Genomic DNA, 20,570 nt, shown 5'->3' on the forward strand with positions numbered 1-20,570 from the left:
TAAAGAAACTTACGACACAGCGCAGTTATTTTGCATAGCAATTTCCGTTGACTGACAGACCTACGTAGTACGTACCTTTTCACAAACACAAACACAAACACACACGTACATTCGTATTCATAGACTGAACGTACTCTAATATGCTGCCATTACCACCGACATGGCAAATGTAATTAAGTGTATGAGTGCTGCGTATGTGTATGCATTTATGTGCTAACATCAACGGAAACGGAAATAGGTGCTTAATACTTATGTGACAAAATAAAAATACTGTATGTAAATAGACAAAAAAAAAACACAAAAAACGTGAAGAGAAAAAAAGTAGACAAAGCATTACACATAAGAACGCAAATACTGCCACACACATAAGAACATAAAAACATAAAAACACTGAACATATCACAGCCGTTAAACAAACATACTGCAAATATTGCAACCCAATGTTATATAGTATGTTACAGACCATATCATATTTTTAACCACAGATATATTTGTATGTCTATTTTTATGTATTTAGTGACAGCGGCATTATGCGACGACGATTAGCGGCATTTGGTTAATGTTATCATTGTTAACGTACACGTAAGCGCAAACGTAACGATACGTAAAATAACATAAAACAACTTTAGCGGTTAAAGGTGTGTTAACGTGTGTCTTATGCGCAACCCCTCGCCCCCACCCTCCCGTACAAATATTTTGTTGCTGTGCAATGTTGCCTCGCATGCTGCCACATAATAACTTGAACAATTAGAGCGACAATAGCGACATAACCAACATAACCAACATGCCACAACAAAAGCAACATCAACAACAACAACAACAACAGAAGAGTAAACATAGCAAATAATTTTTACAGTAAATTCAAAACAAAAAAAAAAATAAAAAAATAAAAATAATAATAATATAAAAAATAAACACATAAGAACTACTGCGAAATAACGTAGCTACAATTACGCGTTACATAGGTTTAAACTCGCTGAAATCATTAAACTCGCTTGCAATCCGTGCGTGTTTGTTCGTACTCGTTATCGCAAGAGTAAGACCAAGTAAAAAAGGGAACATAGTACAATATTGCATGTTTTGAACTTTAAAACAAAAAATTGTTAGCAAATAAAATTTTGTTACCGCACGCTTCCCTGCAACATTTGTTGGTTTTGGTACTGGCAACGTTTGCAATCTGTACTGTCATCGTCATCGTCATCGTCATCTTCATCGTAATCATCATCATCATTAAACTTATTGCAGTGTGTGCGTTGTTGAACGAAAATCACGTCATGTTAGAAGTTGTTTTACACCAACACCAACGCTTTACAACAACGACAACGACAACAACAACAACAATAAAAACAACAACACCAACATCAACAACAACAACAAAAATTGCTGCTATTGTTGCTGCTACTGCTGCTGTTGCTGACGCTGCTGTTACTAATGTTGCTGCTGCTGTTGGTGCTGCCTTGAAACGACGTCACACATTCCTAACGTCGTCAAAATGGTTTTAAGCACTGAATGGTCTCAGGTGGAGGTAATCGATTTGGTAAATGATGGCAATGGTTTGGGTTTTATATTGGTTGGTGGTCGCAGCACTGGCGTTGTCATTAAGGCCTTAACACCGGGCGGCGTCTCCGAACGTGATGGGCGTTTACAGTGTGGCGATCATCTATTGCAAATTGGCGAAGTTAATTTGCGTGGCTTCAGTTCCGAACAAGTAGCAACGGTTCTTCGTCAGACTGGAGCTCATGTTCGATTGATTGTGGCAAGACCGGTGGAACCGACCGCCACCGATTATCAAACGTTGGCTAGTCATGCGCCAATTATTCCAACTAAGCTCCTCTCCGACCCGGAAGAACTGTCGCGTCATCTATTTCAAAATCCCAGTTTTGCAACAAGTGCTACTAGCGTTGGTTTCTTACCAACGCCGGACACTGAGCTAGCTGATTTGCCACTGCCACCGATACCGACAGAGCTGTCGTCGACTGCAGCGCGTATGTGCCCCAGAGACTTGGACATTGTACCGTTTTCGATTGTTTCACCACCGCCATCAGCTCTCCCATATCTTTCATCATCGAAAAGTGCCGGCACACCTGCAATGCATACAATGACATCATTATCCCTAACCATGGACCACATTGAGACTGTGATAGCTGGCAATATTGCTGGCAACCCTAATGCAGCAAATGAACTTGATCGTTGTTCATCAACATCTTCCAATTACATGGATTCACCAGAAACAGAAACGTATGAAGTAAAGTTATGTAAAAATGTTTATGGACTTGGCATTACTGTGGCGGGTTATGTATGCGAGGAAGAAGATCTCTCTGGCATATTTGTGAAGAGCATAATTGAAGGTAGTGCCGCCGAAATGAGTGGGCAGATACAAATTAATGATCGTATAGTTGCTGTTGATGGTAAAACATTAGCTGGTGTTACAAATCATCAAGCGGTTGAAATCCTTCGCAATACCGATATCGAAGTACATTTAACGTTAGAACGTTTCTTACGCGGCCGTAAGTTTGAACATCTACAAGTTGCCTTAACTGAATTGAAGGGCGATACTCAATCGCAAGTATCTCTACCTGCATCACCATCGATAGCTACACTGTCATGGCTACCACCAAAATCTGATGCCGATTCCATTGCCACTGATGGCGGTACGGCGATTTTGGATTATGGTGAACTGCCATCTCGGGATACGGTCGAGTCCAATATGTCGAGTATGTTGGATCGAAGTGATCACAGCAATGTTGGTAGTAATAAATTATTAAAAACACCAACAACACCTGTTGCTAATGGCAATGCTACGCATGTTAATGGTAACGGCTTGGACAGTGGTAATGACACTGATGAATATCACCACGAAGTACCGCATAAGCAACTTATAAGGCAATATAGCACAACAAAGATGGTAAAAATTGAAAACGTAACTACCACTGTATCCGTTACAATGCCAACATCTGGGGCAGCGATGAAGACGATGACGGCAATTACTCCGAAAACCCCAACCTTGAGTCCCAGTGTTGAATCACTTAAGGTGGCTTGGAAAAGTGAGTTTCCCGAAAGTGAAATTATTGTAGCCGAAATAAATAAACTTTCAGGTCTAGGAATCAGCCTTGAGGGCACCGTGGACGTAGAGTGTGGCATTGAGAAGCGTCCACATCACTATATACGTTCCATACTTGAAGACGGACCAGTGGGACGACAAGGTATACTTAAACCCGGTGATGAGCTATTACAAGTGAATGAATACAAGTTACAAGGACTGAAACACATCGAAGTTGTTAAGATACTCAAAGAACTGCCAACACATGTAAAACTGGTTTGTGCGCGCGGCCCAACAGCACCATCAGTTATAAATACTTCACAAAATCCAGAAGCATTCGAAACGCGTAGTCTACTACCTGGAGGCCATCAAAGTCTGCAAAACTTATTGACAAAAGCGCAATCGGAAAGTTCACTTTATACATCGAGCACTGCCACGTTGACCGATCAGCAACGATCTAAATCATTGGAAAATGTATCTGGGCTAGCGCTTTGGAGTTCTGATGTTACAACAATTGAAATTGAAAAAACTGAACAGGGTTTTGGTTTCTCCATATTGGACTATCAAGATCCATTAGATCCCGAGGGAAGTGTTATTGTGATACGCGGACTTATACGCGGTGGTTCTGCGGAAACAACTAATGAAATATATCCCGGCGATCGTTTGGTTAGTGTTGGCGAGCATAGTTTAAATGGGCTAGATTTGGATGAAGCCGTTGCAATACTTAAGGGCATGCCTTTAGGATTAACTAAATTAGGCATATGTCGACCACTTTCATCATCAGATAGCAATATAGCATCACCTGTAGGAGAAGGCGATTCGCCGAGCACATAGCTTTTAATGGATTTCTATTGTGAGTAATATATTTTTATATTTATATATATAGTATTATTTATTTTATTAAATTTTTATGTATTTATATTAATTATTCATACATTGCATATGGTATATTCATGTGCAAAAATAGTATTTCTATATATCAAATATCTTAAGGTACAATATTTCTAGTTTTTAAATAATAAATCATAAGCATTGACTTCGAGTAAGCAAAAAGGTCTGCAAAAGGGTATTAGTTTTAGTCCTTCGTATTAACAAGTCTCGGAAGATTGTTTTATGCACTTGTAAACAAGTCAACCACCTACTACTTAATCGATTAACTATTTCGTACTACATTTGGAAAAGCAAAGTCTAAAACGCACTGGGCTCTGCGATTAAGTCATTAAATTGGGTTTTGTTCATTTAGTACTGCATCGATAAATTCTTCGCTTTCTGGGAATTAAATCAAAATGTAGTTGGCTTTATCAGTTCTGATATTGTAACCACTTTCCTTAAACATTGCTCTTTGACCAGACTCAAACGTGTTGAACTCGAAAACATTGGACAATTTAGTCTTTATTTAAACAACCTGAACCTGCTAATTCGGATTAAGCAATCAGTTCAAGTACTTGTACTTTGTGAGATGATGTATGACTTTATAGTTTACGCAATAAAATTAATACCGACCCCCACTGCAAATGTGTTTATATAGGTAGAACTGTTTTTTGCTTACTTATATATTTTACCAATTTTCTCTTCCAATCAGCGTTGCTCTTTACAGCATCCGCACTGCATTCACAGCAAAAATATCTGCCATTTCGATATTTTCGGTTGGTTTTGGAAAAAAATAAAGTGAACTATATCGTCATACTTTCATCTTGAAATTTTTGTTATTTCTCGACTTTCATGGTTTTAAATCGGAAATATTTCTATATTGGTATTGTAGAGAAATTTTTAAATCTACCAGATTACACCATTGCGTTCATATCGAATTCTTATATTCAGTGTTGATAGTGTTTTTCATTCGATTCATTTCTTTGCAACTTAAAAATATATACAAATAATGGCCAAACAAAATTAAATCCCATAGGTGTCTTAAGTAAGTAGAAAATTCGTTAAAAATACTTAAAAGCACTTCTCTGACATATGTTTAGTTACGATCCAAGTAAGTGAGAATTTGACCCCTAATTTCTTCTTTGATTAGTTTTTGATTAATTTGAATTGATTGATTTAAATCAGGTTAGCAAAGACACTTCAATTTATATTGAAGAACCACAATGGCAAAGAACTGTCTTTTGTAAATGCACTACTGAAAAATTTTGGCTTAAAAGCATTTTAAAGTCTAAGCAGTTTCAGTCTAAGCAGTTTTTGTAGCGCTGTTTATTTAAGTCAGTTATATCTAGTACATGATCTCAAAAATTTCTTCAGAATCTATTTATTTATTTATATTGAAGCTATTTGATCAGTGTATTTGAGCACTTTTACTCTTCATTAACTCTAGGTATCTTCAAAACCCCTCTTTACGCCTTGACTGGATTATTGTTTATCACTTCCTCAGACTAAGCAATAATTAACCATTCTAAGATTCGATAACGTGGTACTGGTAAGTCTGCCAGTTTTCTAAGAGTAATTTATTTGTAAAAAATTTAAAAGAAGTAAAATAATCATTTAGGGCCGTATTATATAAAGATTCATGGTCACGTCAAATAGAAATCTGTTGTTGTTTTCATTTTATATTAAAAATATGAGAATAAAAAAAAGAGAGAAATTTTGATTAAAATTTGGTCACGGTTAAATTCTGTCCCTCGTCTCATTGATTAACACCGTTGTACTCAGTAATAATTGTCAGAATTTGGACCTATATAGTAAGTATGTGTATTTTCGTGTACCAAAATAATAGTAAAGGTAGTAAATTAAGAGTTGTTATATGATGCCTCGTATAACATGTCTTATGGTTGCCATTCCTCATATGACTGTCTGTATGACATGTACCGTAAACTAAAATATATTTGATTTTAAGTAAATTTTTTTTAACAAGATTTTATCTTTTTTATTTATTGCCTAGCTACACCGGAATTGTCATTTTTAGTCGTCTTTGGAAATATTTATTTGTGTAATTGTCTATATATAAGTTTTTAATTAAAAGGCTTAAGCATCGAACCCCTCATTCTAAACCACTATTATGTATGACAGTAATGAATAGTCCCAAATACTATTAATTATAGACATTTAACAACATCTGAAACGGCTGTATAGTCAGTCAATTAGTTTTACTGGATTTAAAAGTATTTTTTTTATATAAAATTTTCTCATTATTACCACCTTTTCCATTCCAAACAGGACTTTATGTTCTATGTACATTTTTTATACAAAATTAAGAAACAATTTTATAAAACAAAAAAATTGCAGACTTGAAAGATATTGTATGGATTTTATCAATTTTAATTCATTATATGACAAGTTGTTGTTATTCTAAAGAAATCACCACCGCGTATAGCTACTTATCAGGTAAATTATTGACAACCAAAAGCACATTATCCTTGAGAGTAACATATGCGCCTGAAAGTATACCTGCATACATACAAATGATTTTGTTTGATGAGTTGAAAAATATTGTTCAGTCTTAAGTCGTCTTTTGTACGTTTAAAAAGTACTTTTCTTTCAACTCACAGGATTAGTTTTTATCGACATAAAAACTGAAAGTATCTTAAATTGATATAAAAGCAACTGAAGAAACTTACGTGAGCGCAAAGATTTGGTTTGCTACTTTGCTATGCCGCCACTTCGCTACTGCGCTACTTTGCTACTTGCGATTCGAGATACTTCATTCGCTGGCTAAAATAATTCCTTTTGTTATTGGCAAAGTTCGACATGTCACTGACAAATGTTGCAAATCAATAAGTTTTGTTGGCTGGATCGGCACCTACCCATATCGTTAGGAATTGCATATCCTTGTGCTGTCAATAAACGTACTTAGCTTATGTAGCTCGTAGCTCGTAGCTGCGTATCTGTGCCTTCTATTGTAAATTCCAGTTACTATTTGTGTACATATTTTGTAAATTTTTTCTCCTCTTTCTTTCTATTTATCATTTCAAAGGGTTACACAATACTCTTGAATAGACGTACATACGTTGCCACATGCACAGTTTGCTTTTCACGTTTATTAAGTTTTTTAAGCCAATATGTGAATTTATATTGTTGCGATATGAAATAAAGGACATATGTCTGCCAAATGAATGAAGTGAAATTGCAAAATATTTTAAATTGTAGCAGCCATAGAATTCTAAATGAAATGTACATTTTCTTATGTTCACTTCACTTCACTTCACTTCAGTTCAGTACAGTTTAGTTCAGTTCAGTTCTGGATCCGATTTAGATTTGTAGAAAAGTTGATTTATTATTTTGTGCTTTTTGCGCCCTTCATTTCTTGTTTTTTTATTTTTATTATTTTTATTTTATTTTATATATAAATATATATATATATATTTTTGTTTTCGTTATCCTGCTTTGTATTTCTTGGAGTTCTTTCTCTACTCTTGTTGATTTCTCAAAGCGTGTAATATACGTATTCCTGTGTGTGTTCGGGTTCAAATATGTCAATTTAGATTAGTGGTTAAGTTGAAGGGATTCGATTACATGAATATGTGTTTTTCTGTTTCTTTTTTTTTTTTTTTGTGGGCCAATAGGCCATGAACAAGGATTTCACATTTATAGGTAATCCTCTTTTTCTGCTTAGTGTACATTTAAATGCTAATATGTTTGCCATTTATTTAATTTATTTATAATGCGTTTTTTTGATTCTAATGAATTTAAAGGATTACTCTGGTTTTTTATGTATGTGAATCAAAAGAAAAATATGATTTTGATTGGAAAAAGAGTTTATTAAAATTTCAATAAAGATTTTTTTAATATTAGAAGCAATGCAATGAAATACAATAAACAAATCTAACATTTTTAAGTAGTTTTTTGTTCAATTTTGTATATATTATTTTTTATTCAAAGTCTTATTCTTAAAATATTACACATTAAAACTGGAAAAATATATAGACAATAATATAAATAAGTTAATATTTAGCAGTAACACGTGTTTACCTTACGTTATGTGAATAAAGCATAACATACACGAGTGTAGAGTTTATACAAAGCACTTTAATGCTTTCATTCTGCACTAATAGTAAGATATGCTAAGACAGTTAAGAGACGAGAGTTAGAGTAAGCAGCAGGATTTATTCTAATTGTGTTAATAATGTTTATAATATAGAAGTTTGCTTCGGAACTTTTGTAGCCTAATAAAATAAGTATTTCTATTATTTTGAGAGTAAGAGTTTTGCAATCTCTCTCTCTCTCCAACATTATTGAATGTTGGTTTCCTTTATCGTAATTCTCGTACATGGATTTGGTACCTTTAAAATCCTCGTACCTGCTGCCAAAGCAGGGTGATTTATCATACTATGATTAACCCTTGGCGTAATATTATCATTGTTATATTATTTTATGTTTGATTATCAAAAGTCTTGAGAGTCGATGGGTGATGAGCCTAAGAACTTCAGATGAACACATTTATATAGCGAGCAGCTTATAAATCGAATATGGCCCATCTCTCATTTGGGATGATCCAGAGCTCCACATGGATTGGAGTTACCTCTTCTCGCTCATAGGTTGCTTACGTTGTCAAGGTTACACGATGGAGACGTGAGTGTAGGAATAGCCATATCGGCTTCGCGGCTGTAGCTAACCCACGTCATTGCATGAAATTTGCAATAATGGGTAGTAAATTCTACATATTACTTTATGAACTTAATTAACATACGTACCTTGAAGTAAGAAATTAAGCATAATTAAATGTACATTATATTTGAATAAATAATAATGATAATAATAGAAGTTATGAGTATCTTATCTCATGCATAAAACTATTATATAGATAGCAAAAATCTTCTGTTTAATTAAGTTATAAATTCAAGTTAATTGATCTCAACTTGATATTAGAAATTAATTAAAATAATAAAATCAATTTATGTCGAAAATTGTCTAAACAATTTGATTTCGATTTCCACATCAAAGCAATTACGAGAATCGGCCAATAATAAAATAATTAAATTAATTTTATGATTACTTGTTTAACAAGTTGTCATTTAATTTGCATAAACGTTCGATGTATCAATTCTGTTTGAATAGCCAAAATCGAATATGAAGGATAATTACCCACAACTTGGATTAAGAAAATATGGAAAACATCCGAATGTGCAATGTATGCTGAAGTGATGGGCAGACAGCGGCAGCCAAGACACAGATGTGGGGGAGGTGTAGTAAGTTCGCTTTCTGTGCCAATTGTGAAAGTTTTTCTCACATTTCATTTTATTGAATTATTTTTCGTGTAGTTTTTTCGCACTGATTTGGCAAATTGTTTATGATTGGACTTGTCTGCCGGCACCTTAAATAATGCAATAACTTTGATGTGGCATCCAAGTTACAACTTTGACACGAACAACTTTGCCAGAATTGCAAATTGCAAATTGCAATATTTATTTTTTGTTTTCATAAAATTGCACTCTGAACGCATTTAAAATGTTCTTCTCGTCCAAGTTTTTCACTTTGTACTTTTGACTCATTGCACTTCTCAACTTTTTGGTGCACGTCAACCAGAAAAAAGAAATAAAATTGAATTTTTTTAGTATTTCAAGCGTGAAAACTGAGTTTTGAAGAAGGCGAAAATCTGCATAAAATTATATCATTATTTTTTTTGTTTTTTTTTTTGTGAGTTTTACAATTTTTACAATTTTTACAACATGGGAATTATGCCAAAATGTAAAGAAAATCAACGTAAACCAAAGAAAAATATATTAAAAATAACAAAAATTCCATATGAAATATTGTGCTTTCCACACATCATTGAATTAATTAAAGAAAAATTTGAGCAGATTTTGAATGTGAAGTAGGTCGACATATTGGCATCAATAGCACCAGTACCCGCAGCAGCAGCTCGAAGTATATTGAGATACTTACTTTATGTTTACATATCTGCAGCTTTCATATCGACATTATTAAAAAGCAATTTTAAATAAAAATATTCTACCAAAGTGAAAAACATAAATTTTTCTTACGAATAAAAAAATATTGTAGGATTTATATAAAAAAATTAAATAAAAGACCATTCATTTCAATGAATTGGGTTGATTTTTTTTATACAATCAATCAAGAACCCCACGTTTAAGAAATTAATAGCAAAACTTACTGAAATAAATTTTATACAAACATGAATATTGACTTACTTTTAAAGGACTAATTAGTAAAATTTAAATTTACTAGTAAGTAATGAATTACATTCTATATAAAAATTATCTTAGGAGCTCCCTCCAATGAATATTACAGCAGTAGCGAAGATAAGAAGGAAAAGGATAACATGAAAAACATTTTCTTTGCGAACTATTTAGGTAAACATGTCTTGAGCTTTTTCACTGAGTGTCCCGGAAAAAGCTTGAAAAGATCTTGCGCTTTATAGAAACTATAATCGTGCAAAAAGTAATACAGTTAATGACTACTGCTGAATTGTGAATGGTATCACAAGGAACCCGTAGAATTTAAGTGAGTTGGTAAAAAAGACCGTCCCCTAAGTGAACCTTATATCACCATCTAGATTTAGATTGGATTGGATTAGATTTTAAAACGGGTTGGAAACTTGTCACTGCATCATTCGAGGATTATTGTAACATACCCACTCTGACAGGACACGCAAAGATTCTAGATGAAATCTGGAATTCTCCGTGCCTTAAGGTCTTCGACAAGATGAATAGAAAATTAGCTTTCTCCAGGGAATTCGAAGTGGTCATTAGTGACCGATCAACTTGGAGAAATAATAAAATAAACTTAAAGCAGGGCTCTCAATTATGGTATACTGATGGGTCCAAAATGGATAATGGCAGTGCAGGAGCAGGAGTTATGGGACCAAACTTCCGTAAAGCAATCGCAATGGGAAAAACTGCTTCCATTTTTCAGGCAGAGGTCCATGCCTTAGAGCTTTGTGCAAGAGAATGCATACGTAGGGGCACCCGAGGTACCAACATATGCATTCTATCAGATAGCCAAGCAGCTCTAAAATCTTTAGCAAAATCCTTATTCCAATCAAAGCTGGTTTGGGAATGCTTTCAACTTCTCAACACCCTAGCATCGAGGAACTATGTTACTCTTATGTGGGTACCGGGACACGAGGGGCATGAGGGCAATGAAATAGCAGACATATTAGCAAAGAAGGGTGCATGTACTCCTTTCATTGGGCCCGAGCCCTTCTGCGGGGTAACAAATAGCTTCACAAACAACTTATTATGTGAACGGGAGAAACAGCTTCTACTTGAACACTGGAGAGCCAAAACAGGCATGCGACAGTCAAAAAGATTCATTGATCCTGAACACATCAAAGTTGATGCTATCATCAACCTTAGCAGAAATGATATCAAAATCTACACTGAACTTCTTACAGGGCACTGTAGACTTAATTACCACATGAAGATTATAGGTGCGGTAGAAAGTGATTCCTGTCGACTCTGTCATGAGGAGAAGGAAACATCGGAACATGTTCTATGCAACTGCCCAGCGGTGGCAAGACGTAGACTCGATTACCTTGGTAGCGGGATCCTGGTCCCAAATCAAATAGGTAAAATTAAGCCCACTGCAATTATAAGATTTATAAATAGTCTAAAATTGTCCTAGTTGGGCCTATAGGCGCACAATAGATCTTTTAGGTCGGGGTGCATAAATAGCCTATTTTTAAATAATAATAATAATAAACATACCCACTTTAGTTCCATAGACGAGTACCAATTAAGAACGGAATTATATTCTTTGAAGAGATATTATCTAATTCCGTTATAAGTGGATAGGCAGTGGATAAGTACCTAAGTTTGAGTACTATACCATCTGTAAAGAACACGAAAATATATATACGAAAATGCAACCATGCGGGGTTGACTTTGCGAAATGGAAGGATGCATAGCGTCTTTTTTTATTGAGTAATAAGAACATATTGTTAACATGGAACTTGAAATTTCTACATGTAAAAGATATAAGAGAAAATTATAACAGTCAGAGTTTTGTAAAATTATTTTAAATATAAAATATAATAAGTAATAATTTAACTTAACACATCTAAGTATATTTATTAATCAGAAATGTTCTTAATATATCAAAATAAGTATATAACCTAATCTATAACCTTAGCAGTGCTATCATTAGTGACCCGTAGGGTTTAAGTTAGTTGGTAAAAAAGACTGTCTCTTAAGTTAACCTAAAATTAACATCTAAGTATATTTATTAATCAGTAATATTTTTAAAGCATCAAAAAATAGTATATAACCTTAGCTATCTATATACATGCATCCTTCTTGAGATTAATTCTAGGCATCTTCGTTTAATTTGAAATCATTGAAGAAATTCTTTGATCTTTTTGGCATAATGTTTTGATAATGTATTGTGAATTTAATTTTTTAATAAGTCAAAATATTTTTTTACACTTTTCAAAGTATAAAAATATACAAAATAATTATTCAATCAAATATTTTTGTATTGAAGTGTTAAAATATTTTGCACACAAAAACAAAAAGAAATAAATATCTAAACTGACTAAAACTAGTATATAATCCAAATATATTTTTATTATTTATTTAAAAAATTTTCATTTTAATTATAAAACAAAACCACGCGAATAATCGTGCTGCTTTTGGGAATAAAATATTTTTAATTACAACAACAAAATATTTTCATATTAGTAGAAAAATAAATACTCATATGTACTAGATACTAGATACTAGTTATACGAGTATGAGATACGAGTAGTTATAATATTTCTAGTTAAGAGTTACGAGTAACATGCAACTTCCACGCCATTTGGGTTCATTAATCAAACTGGTTCAGTATCGTTGGCAGCAATTTTCTGATGTATCCTGACACATGTGGCACAAAGTAGCACAAGTCCGCAATTATTTCAGTTCAGAATAAATTTGTAAAATATTTCGATGTGAACACACATAAATACACAGAAGTTTTTATGCAAATATTTTTATTAAATAGAGCAGTAGGGAAACTAAATAAATATTGATATCCATATATTCACTCCCAGACCAGACATGATTTTCATGCACATAATTTTTGGGAAATAAACCGAAAACTTTTGACATTTTATTGGAATGTTGCACAATGGCAAAAAGAGGCAACGCCTAATGATGTCTCCCCAGGGCGTCCCCCATAATGCGTACGAGTACACATGGAACACGGAATCCGAGTGGAGCTCCGTAAATTGCAGGGTCAAAGGCAGCGTGAATTTAACATAAAAATTCATTTAAACGATATCAAAAGCACAATAAAAAATCAATTTGATTTTCCATGCGTTGAAATATATCTGAAAAATAAACAAAATTGGGTAATTCTCAACAATTTGAAGTTTATTATTGAGTTTATTTTTTAAAGCTTAGAAATCCAGCGATTTAACATGAAATTGGTATGATTCTTTTAACTTTAATTTTATTTTTAACTTTTGTTTCACAATTGCAAGAATAACGAGGGCACTTAATATTAGTAAAGGAAATGGAGGAAAATTGTTTATAGACGAAGCAGTTACGAGGAATCATTGCACATGGATTCCTCTGACTCAGTTCAGTTTCCGAGCAGTTAAAATAAATGTTGCAATTTTTATTAAAAATATAAAAACAGAAATTTGTAGCGAAAAAACAATGATTCAATTTATTTTTGTAGTTCAAATTAATGACGTCCAGTAAGTTTGACCCAAATATTGAGAATCAGCGAGAAGTGAAATATATTTACTTTCTTCAAAGAGTTACCTTCCACAAGAGTGGAAAAATAATTTATAGAATTTTATTTTTTATTATTTTACGCTTAAAAGAATTGTAATGGAATTATTTTGTATGTATGTATATATTTAATTAATTCGTTTCTAATATACATATTTACATTTACTACTATCATGCAATACAGCTACCCAAGTGCTTCGATACATATGTTTAATATGTGTGTGGATACACTATGTACGTGTACAGTATGTATATATTTAAATAATTCGTTTCTAATATAGGTACATATTTATATACATACATTTACTACTATCATGCAATACAGCTACCCAAGTGCTTAGATACATATGTGTAATATGTATAAGGAAATACTATGTACGTATACAGTATGTTTCAAGTACTATAAAATAATTAAAAACAATTCTACTATAAATATAAAAATAGGTAGATGTATTGAAAAATCAAAGTTTTATTTATAAATTAAATTTACGATACTTACTAGTTATTAGTTTTATAAATCAATTGTACAATCATCAGGGAGTTGAGTACTGCTAAAGTAGCTTGTGCCAGTCACGGCCAATAGAAAACATAGTGTAGGAGAAAAGTACTCCTGCACCATCTACTTGATTTTACCATTGATTTATTAAATGTTATATTAACTTTATATGCTGTATTCAGAAATGAATAAGTTTTGATGTGGATAGTCATCTTTGTCATTGGATTTTTATAAGCAATTACTTGAGCTCACCGATCTGATGCTTGAAAGAGGCATAATAAAAATGCTCCCCATTGTTTGTTGGTGGTAAATATTAAAATAATTCTTTGGTTGATATATAAAATATACTTATTTAAGTAGTATTATTGTAATTCATGAGCAGGTGGTAAATAATTTTAATTTCTCTGAAAAAAAAATGTGCTATTAAATAGTTAAATTAAACAGTTTAGGGAGTGTATACGTACTTCCTTAATAAAAGGTGAACGACATTTTATATATTGCTTTTTATTAAATATATATTTACTTTTTATTAAATATATATATATTTTTTTTATTGCTTTAAATATTGCTTTTTAATGACAAGACCATAGTGTATTCTTTTTATGTCTCTTGCCCAAAATGACGGGATAGCGCAATATTGGTAAAAACAATTCCAAAGAGTTGAGTCGAAGAAATACATATAAATCTGTTTAGATAATAAAATCATCTATTTTGGCGTCTATTATCTATTTTGACATCATTTTATACTGAAGAAAATTATTCTAAAAAAACTTTTTCTTTTTCTTAGTCAGAGAGAAGAGGGGGAACCATCTTTACACACTTCGTGGAGTTTCCCTTTATTCGATTTTCTATGTCGTACTCGTTTGCAGAGTTATCGAAATACCATTTTGTTCAAAACGTTGAAATCTGAGTCAGATTCAGTCACTTAAACCTTAATTTTTAAGTTGTCAACGCTGTCATTTTTTTTGCAAGTAACTCAGATCTTTCGATACAAGCTTTGTTGCAATATCTAATACCCAAATCTTTAATTGAAATGCGATTTAGAAAGCTTATAGATGTTATAAATCTTATTGATATAGATCTAAAAAATAGATCTATAAACAATGTTTAGTTCCTATGCTATTTTTCTGAATATCAGTTTGCAATTTTCGGTCAACGATCTCTATAACGTTCCACTGCTATCGTCATCGTTAATGGATTCACGATCATTTTTGAAGTGAACGTGTCGCATATAAACGTTATTTATATCGTTGTGGAAATAGTTCTGTTAACTCTCTAAGGTTTTCATACCTTTGAACTCATTTTTAACACAAAATTTCATGCAAACTCGTTGTTGTAAAATTGAATCATTTTTAAAATAGTTAAAAAACAAAAACTTACACGGAAGCAGTTGTACTTTTGATTAGAGGAAAACTTTATGACGGATGTGTCAACCTTCCTATGAAATTGTCGCTAGGTGGCAGTACTTAAAAGCACCATCTAGGGGTATTTGCTAAAAATTTTTGAACAAGAGTGTATATAGTACATAAGTTGTGATTAATCTCACTTTTAATGAAGATAAAAGTTATATATTATATAATTGGTTATACAAGTTAATTAGTTTTAAAATAAATGATTATAAAGTTTTTCCACATACACAAAATTTAATTAATTTAAATTGAATTTTTAAGTTTTCATGAAATTATTAATGAAGTGCAATCATGAGAGACCCTGACTGATAGCTAATGCAATACATAAATACATTTCATAGAAATTTGGTTATCGAAAAAGATTTAAAGAATGAAGTCAGTAGAAATTTTTAAAAAAAAATTTGTTTACTTTCACAAAAAAGACTCAAAAAGTAAGAATAATCTTTTAAGGAAGTTTAAACTTTTTTTTACAAACTTTACTTTTTACTGATAATAAATAATAAGAAGATAAACAAACTGAAAAATTGCAATGGAAAAACTAATCTTTAATCCTTTATGAGATTGCCAAATGCCTAGTAACAACAGGAAATGGAAAAGGAAACGCTTTGCTAATACCTGACTTACTGAAGAAGTATTGGATTTTAGAATATTTAATGAAATTATAATATAGATTCTTTGCAAGTCTATGTATTGTTAAGTAAGGAATTGGCCATATACGTTTAGATCTAGCTTAGAAAATTAAAAACAATAATTATTTAAAGAATAATTAACTTCCTTGCAATATGAGTTTTTGATTTTCTTTCTACAAAAATATGAAAACATACTTTTTATATTACATAAAGTACCATAAAAAGTATTGATTTTATATTTAGTAAATTAAATATTTTAAATTAGTTTAATACCTAAAAACCAGCAACAAAGTCATCATTGACAAAGTAGTTTTTTTTTCTTAAAATATTCCACACAAACAAACGCAACCATCCTCAACGGACTGTATAGTTACTGATTCATCGTTTTTCGCTGGGTGGCTACTTAGTCCCATCTCACATTATTTTAATAAAATTTCCTTGTGAAGTGAAAGACAGCCTACTTTATTTCGTTTTTCTAGGAGTCAAAATCATCTTAACAATAATTTCAATTTAATAAAAGTTTTTTCTTAAACTAAATTGTTAAGTTACCAAAAATTGAATAGTCTAGCTTATTCACATTCCAAACACACTGAGAAGAAAAGTGTGTATAACTTCAGTTTGAATAATTTTAGGTTGATAATAAATTCATTTGGATTTAAGGCCGACAGTTCTGTCATTGGACTCATGCGTCAATATTTAACAAAATCTGCAGTGTAATTTATTATTGATCTATAGTGATTTATGGAAATCTAATTATTCTAATATTAATTTTACTTGTTTGTTGAGGTTAACTTACCAACCACAATACGGTTTCAATTGGCTCTCGGATTTAAATTCTCACATCCAGAAAAGTATTTCTTAACCTAATGGTTCATTATAAAATGAGAAATAATAATTAAGAAAGCTTTAGTTCACATTGGATAATATAATAATAAATATATACATTTTATTTAAACTAACTTGAAGGGGAATATGCATCTAGAAATAGTTGAAATATACAGAGGTTGAAAAATATTAGTTTTAATGTTATTGAGACATATTTTTTAATGCATGATAAGCAATTTTATAAAAAACCTATAGTCCACCGCAATAGAAACACTCTTAAACTAACAATAACAATTTAAGGCTATTAAGAAACCTTATAATATCTTTAGGTTCAAGATTCCAGACCTCACTCAATTAAGAAAAAGAGTGAGTCACACTGCATCCATTGTTGGACCATGGTGCCTTGCCGTATCTGTTGTTACTGATTCATTACTTTTGATTCATTCAGATATTATGAAAATTTCCCAGATCAATGTTTGATTAATCAATACTTTCTGGAAAAACCTTTTTCTATATTGTGTTAAAGTACGTTATATTTCTAGAATGTTTTCAAGTTTTTCACTCTTAGTTTTCTTGGCAACATTTTGGCTAGCAGCATGGGTGAATATATTTTCGCTTATGACAAAGGGACCCACATCAGTTATATTTTATTTGGAAAGCTAGGTAACCGGACTCAAATTGCATTTATAATTGATAATTAATTTTTTGACAATTGAACAATAGACGAAAAACAGATTTTAGAATCGAAACGTATTACTTAGTAGCATTTAATTTTTCCAGTGTAGTGAAGCTTTAACTATATTTCGGTTTTATAAATTCGGTTTTTTTATTTAATATTTCAATGTTAAACTTAGTTGTAGAGTGGGTGTATTTGTAAGTACCAGAATTTGGTATTATATGGAGCCTTCAATCCATGGATAGATAGTGTGCTCTTAGATTACGTATATATGGACAGCGAAGAAAAACTGTTCCCCAGAGGTCGATATTAGTGCTAGACTCTCCATAGACTCTGGTTGAGTAAATCTATCTTAATTTACGCAAGCAGAGTAGAGGTAACAAACCTCCTTCAGACATAAAACTATTGGAGATTTGAGTGTCTATAAGAAACATTTTATAACTTTTAATTCGTACGTTGTATTTTGTGTGTCTCAACACATGCTTCGACAAATTCGCCTTTGCCTTCATCAGGAGAATTCGTAATATTCCTAATATTGTCCGTAGTTCTTCATATAAATCTGTGATGTAAAATTTAAGTATACATTTAAGTGTATATCATCCTATTTAAAGCATAGTAACACTTCTTTCACAACTTATATAGGTAGATTAGAATAGTCATCAAATCTGGAATAAACGTTCTGATTCCACAAAATATCATCTTAGTGGGTTAAGAAGTATTATTGATATGCTATAAATAGAAGCTAAAAGTAAAGATACTCTGTATGTATATCTCAAATCCGATGAGAATAGCCTTAAAAAATATTTGTTTAATATATTATTTTAATGTTTAAATTTTATTTATTCAAAATAGCCAATATATATGTTTCGGAATATATGTTATACTTATTGTTCTAAATAGTTCATCAGGAGAATTCCTAATATTCCTAATATTGTCCGTAGTTGTTTATATAAATCTGCGATGTAAAATTTAAGTGTACAAGTTTATATCTAATAAAAACTAATATTAATTTAATAAAAATATTTAATTTCATGATTTTTTATATTACTTAATCATTTATATCACGTAAGAGCACTTCATATCACGTCACATCTATAAACTATGCAAGTATTAAAGTGTCATAAAATCGTAGGCCCTAATTGGGACCGCCAAGAAATAATTTTTTTTTATTAAAATCAAATACCAAAGTTGTTGACAAATGACTTCGATATCAGTTGCGTATATCATTAAAAAGCCAATAAAATATATTTTAATAATGCACACGACAGGACATATAAGTAAACAAGTCAAAATTATTCTAATTGCGTTCATATACACAGAGTGGTGTATTCGGTCACAGCCCCATAGTTCTCAGCACCTATAGAAGGTTTCCGTAATGATGTTTTCTCATTGCGATTATTTTATTCAATTTTCGAAATGAGTTTCGACTTTTTTACTGCGATTTTAATAATTGAAAATGTTTATGTTGCCAGTCACTGTAATTAATTTAAAGGCGCAAACTTTTTAACGACAGTAAATCTTTAATATTATTTTCTCGTTTTGGCAACAGGAAATGACATTTAACAAAGCACATCCTTCGGAATAATCACGCTGGCAAGGAGACGCTGGCGTGAAAACGACAGTGCGCGGCGGCGTTCACATTCGAATATGGCAAACAATAAAGAAATTGTCAATTATTTATTACGATTCATGATTTATTATGCATGACACATTTTCCACAGAAAAGGGCGAAAAATTACCTAATAAATATTCTGAAGTGTGTATACAGACGCATTAAAGTATTAGTTTAAATATTTGCTGCGTTAAGGCCTTTAAGGACATTAAGGCCGAAGTCGTAACGCAAACGCAAACGCAAACGAAAACGCAAAAAGGAAACAATTTCAACAGCACAAAAACTGAAATTTTATTTTATGAACTTTACAGAAATCATAAATATTAAAAAGTGTATAAAAAGCTACTAAAAAAAACCAAAAAAAAAAATAAATAAACGGAGAAGGATAATAGCGCCCTACATGTACTCTACTCGTATACGCAATATAGTAGCAGTAGGATGTGAAGCGTAGCAGCCGCTTGGCATCGTAAGGATTCCTTTGATGCAGTGTGTGTGATACCATATCGGTAATTTCCGAAAATGTGAAATCTTTTATGCTTCGAGCGTTCCGAACGAGTACATAAATAATTTTGTCTCCTCTCGATAATAAAACTTTAATGGTTTTCTGAAGTGCATAAAAACTTTTATATAATTTTTGTTAAATGCAGAATTTTTCTTCCATGCAGAATCCGTTGCTCTCATAAAAATTACTCTCAAATTAAACGCTTCACAAATTGCTTATTAGGCAATTTTTAACATTTTGAACTTGACAATGATTACATATATTGCATGTACCTATATAGCCCCGACCCCATACCATCTGTTGTCGCCCACAGCCATCCATGCATATTGCAACGAACATATTGAAATGTCTCGTTCCTATCTTCAACTTACTTTTTCGTCTTGTCGTGATAGAGCGCTGTAAGGATTGCGTTGATCCTCTCAAAAAATAATAAAAGTAAAAATCTTGTTTAAATCACACTTAAGATTGCGGTAAGAGGCTTTACTCAGAATATGAAGTACCAACATACGAAAATGTACTTGTCGATATGCTGATTTTTATATTTTATTTATTTTTGTATAGAATTTTGCTTTTATATTTCTTGTACGTTGCAAAAGGAAGTACTTAAGCTGAATTATGTTTAAGGAGGATGCGGCGAACTCAAGGAAAATATTGTTAATGATAAGACAGTTTGGAGAGGATTCTGAGCTAATTATGAGCATTATTTGCTTTATGTTTGTGAACTACATTTTTTCCTTTGGAAATAAATTTTTATTTTTTTAATAA

The 20,570-nt window shown here is 32.0% G+C and overlaps 1 protein-coding gene across 2 annotated transcripts in view; it reads left to right on the plus strand.

The window, feature by feature from the left end:
• Positions 1-1,402: 1,402 nt before the first annotated feature.
• Positions 1,403-20,570, plus strand: part of LOC119679443 (patj homolog) — a 48,088-nt gene continuing 28,920 nt past the window's right edge. Inside the window, exons 1-2 of one of the 2 annotated variants that reach the window (XM_038091799.1) lie at positions 1,403-3,044; positions 3,096-3,893. In XM_038091799.1, coding sequence (XP_037947727.1) covers positions 1,493-3,044; positions 3,096-3,874 — 2,331 coding nt within the window. In that variant the 5' untranslated portion in view covers positions 1,403-1,492 and the 3' untranslated portion in view covers positions 3,875-3,893. Of the gene's footprint in view, positions 3,894-20,570 lie in introns of both variants that reach the window. The other variant, XM_038091798.1, reaches the window with a different exon arrangement.

The sequence above is a fragment of the Teleopsis dalmanni genome, chromosome 2 (assembly GCF_002237135.1).
Source record: "Teleopsis dalmanni isolate 2A chromosome 2, ASM223713v2, whole genome shotgun sequence".
NCBI classification, from domain to species: Eukaryota; Metazoa; Arthropoda; class Insecta; order Diptera; family Diopsidae; genus Teleopsis; species Teleopsis dalmanni.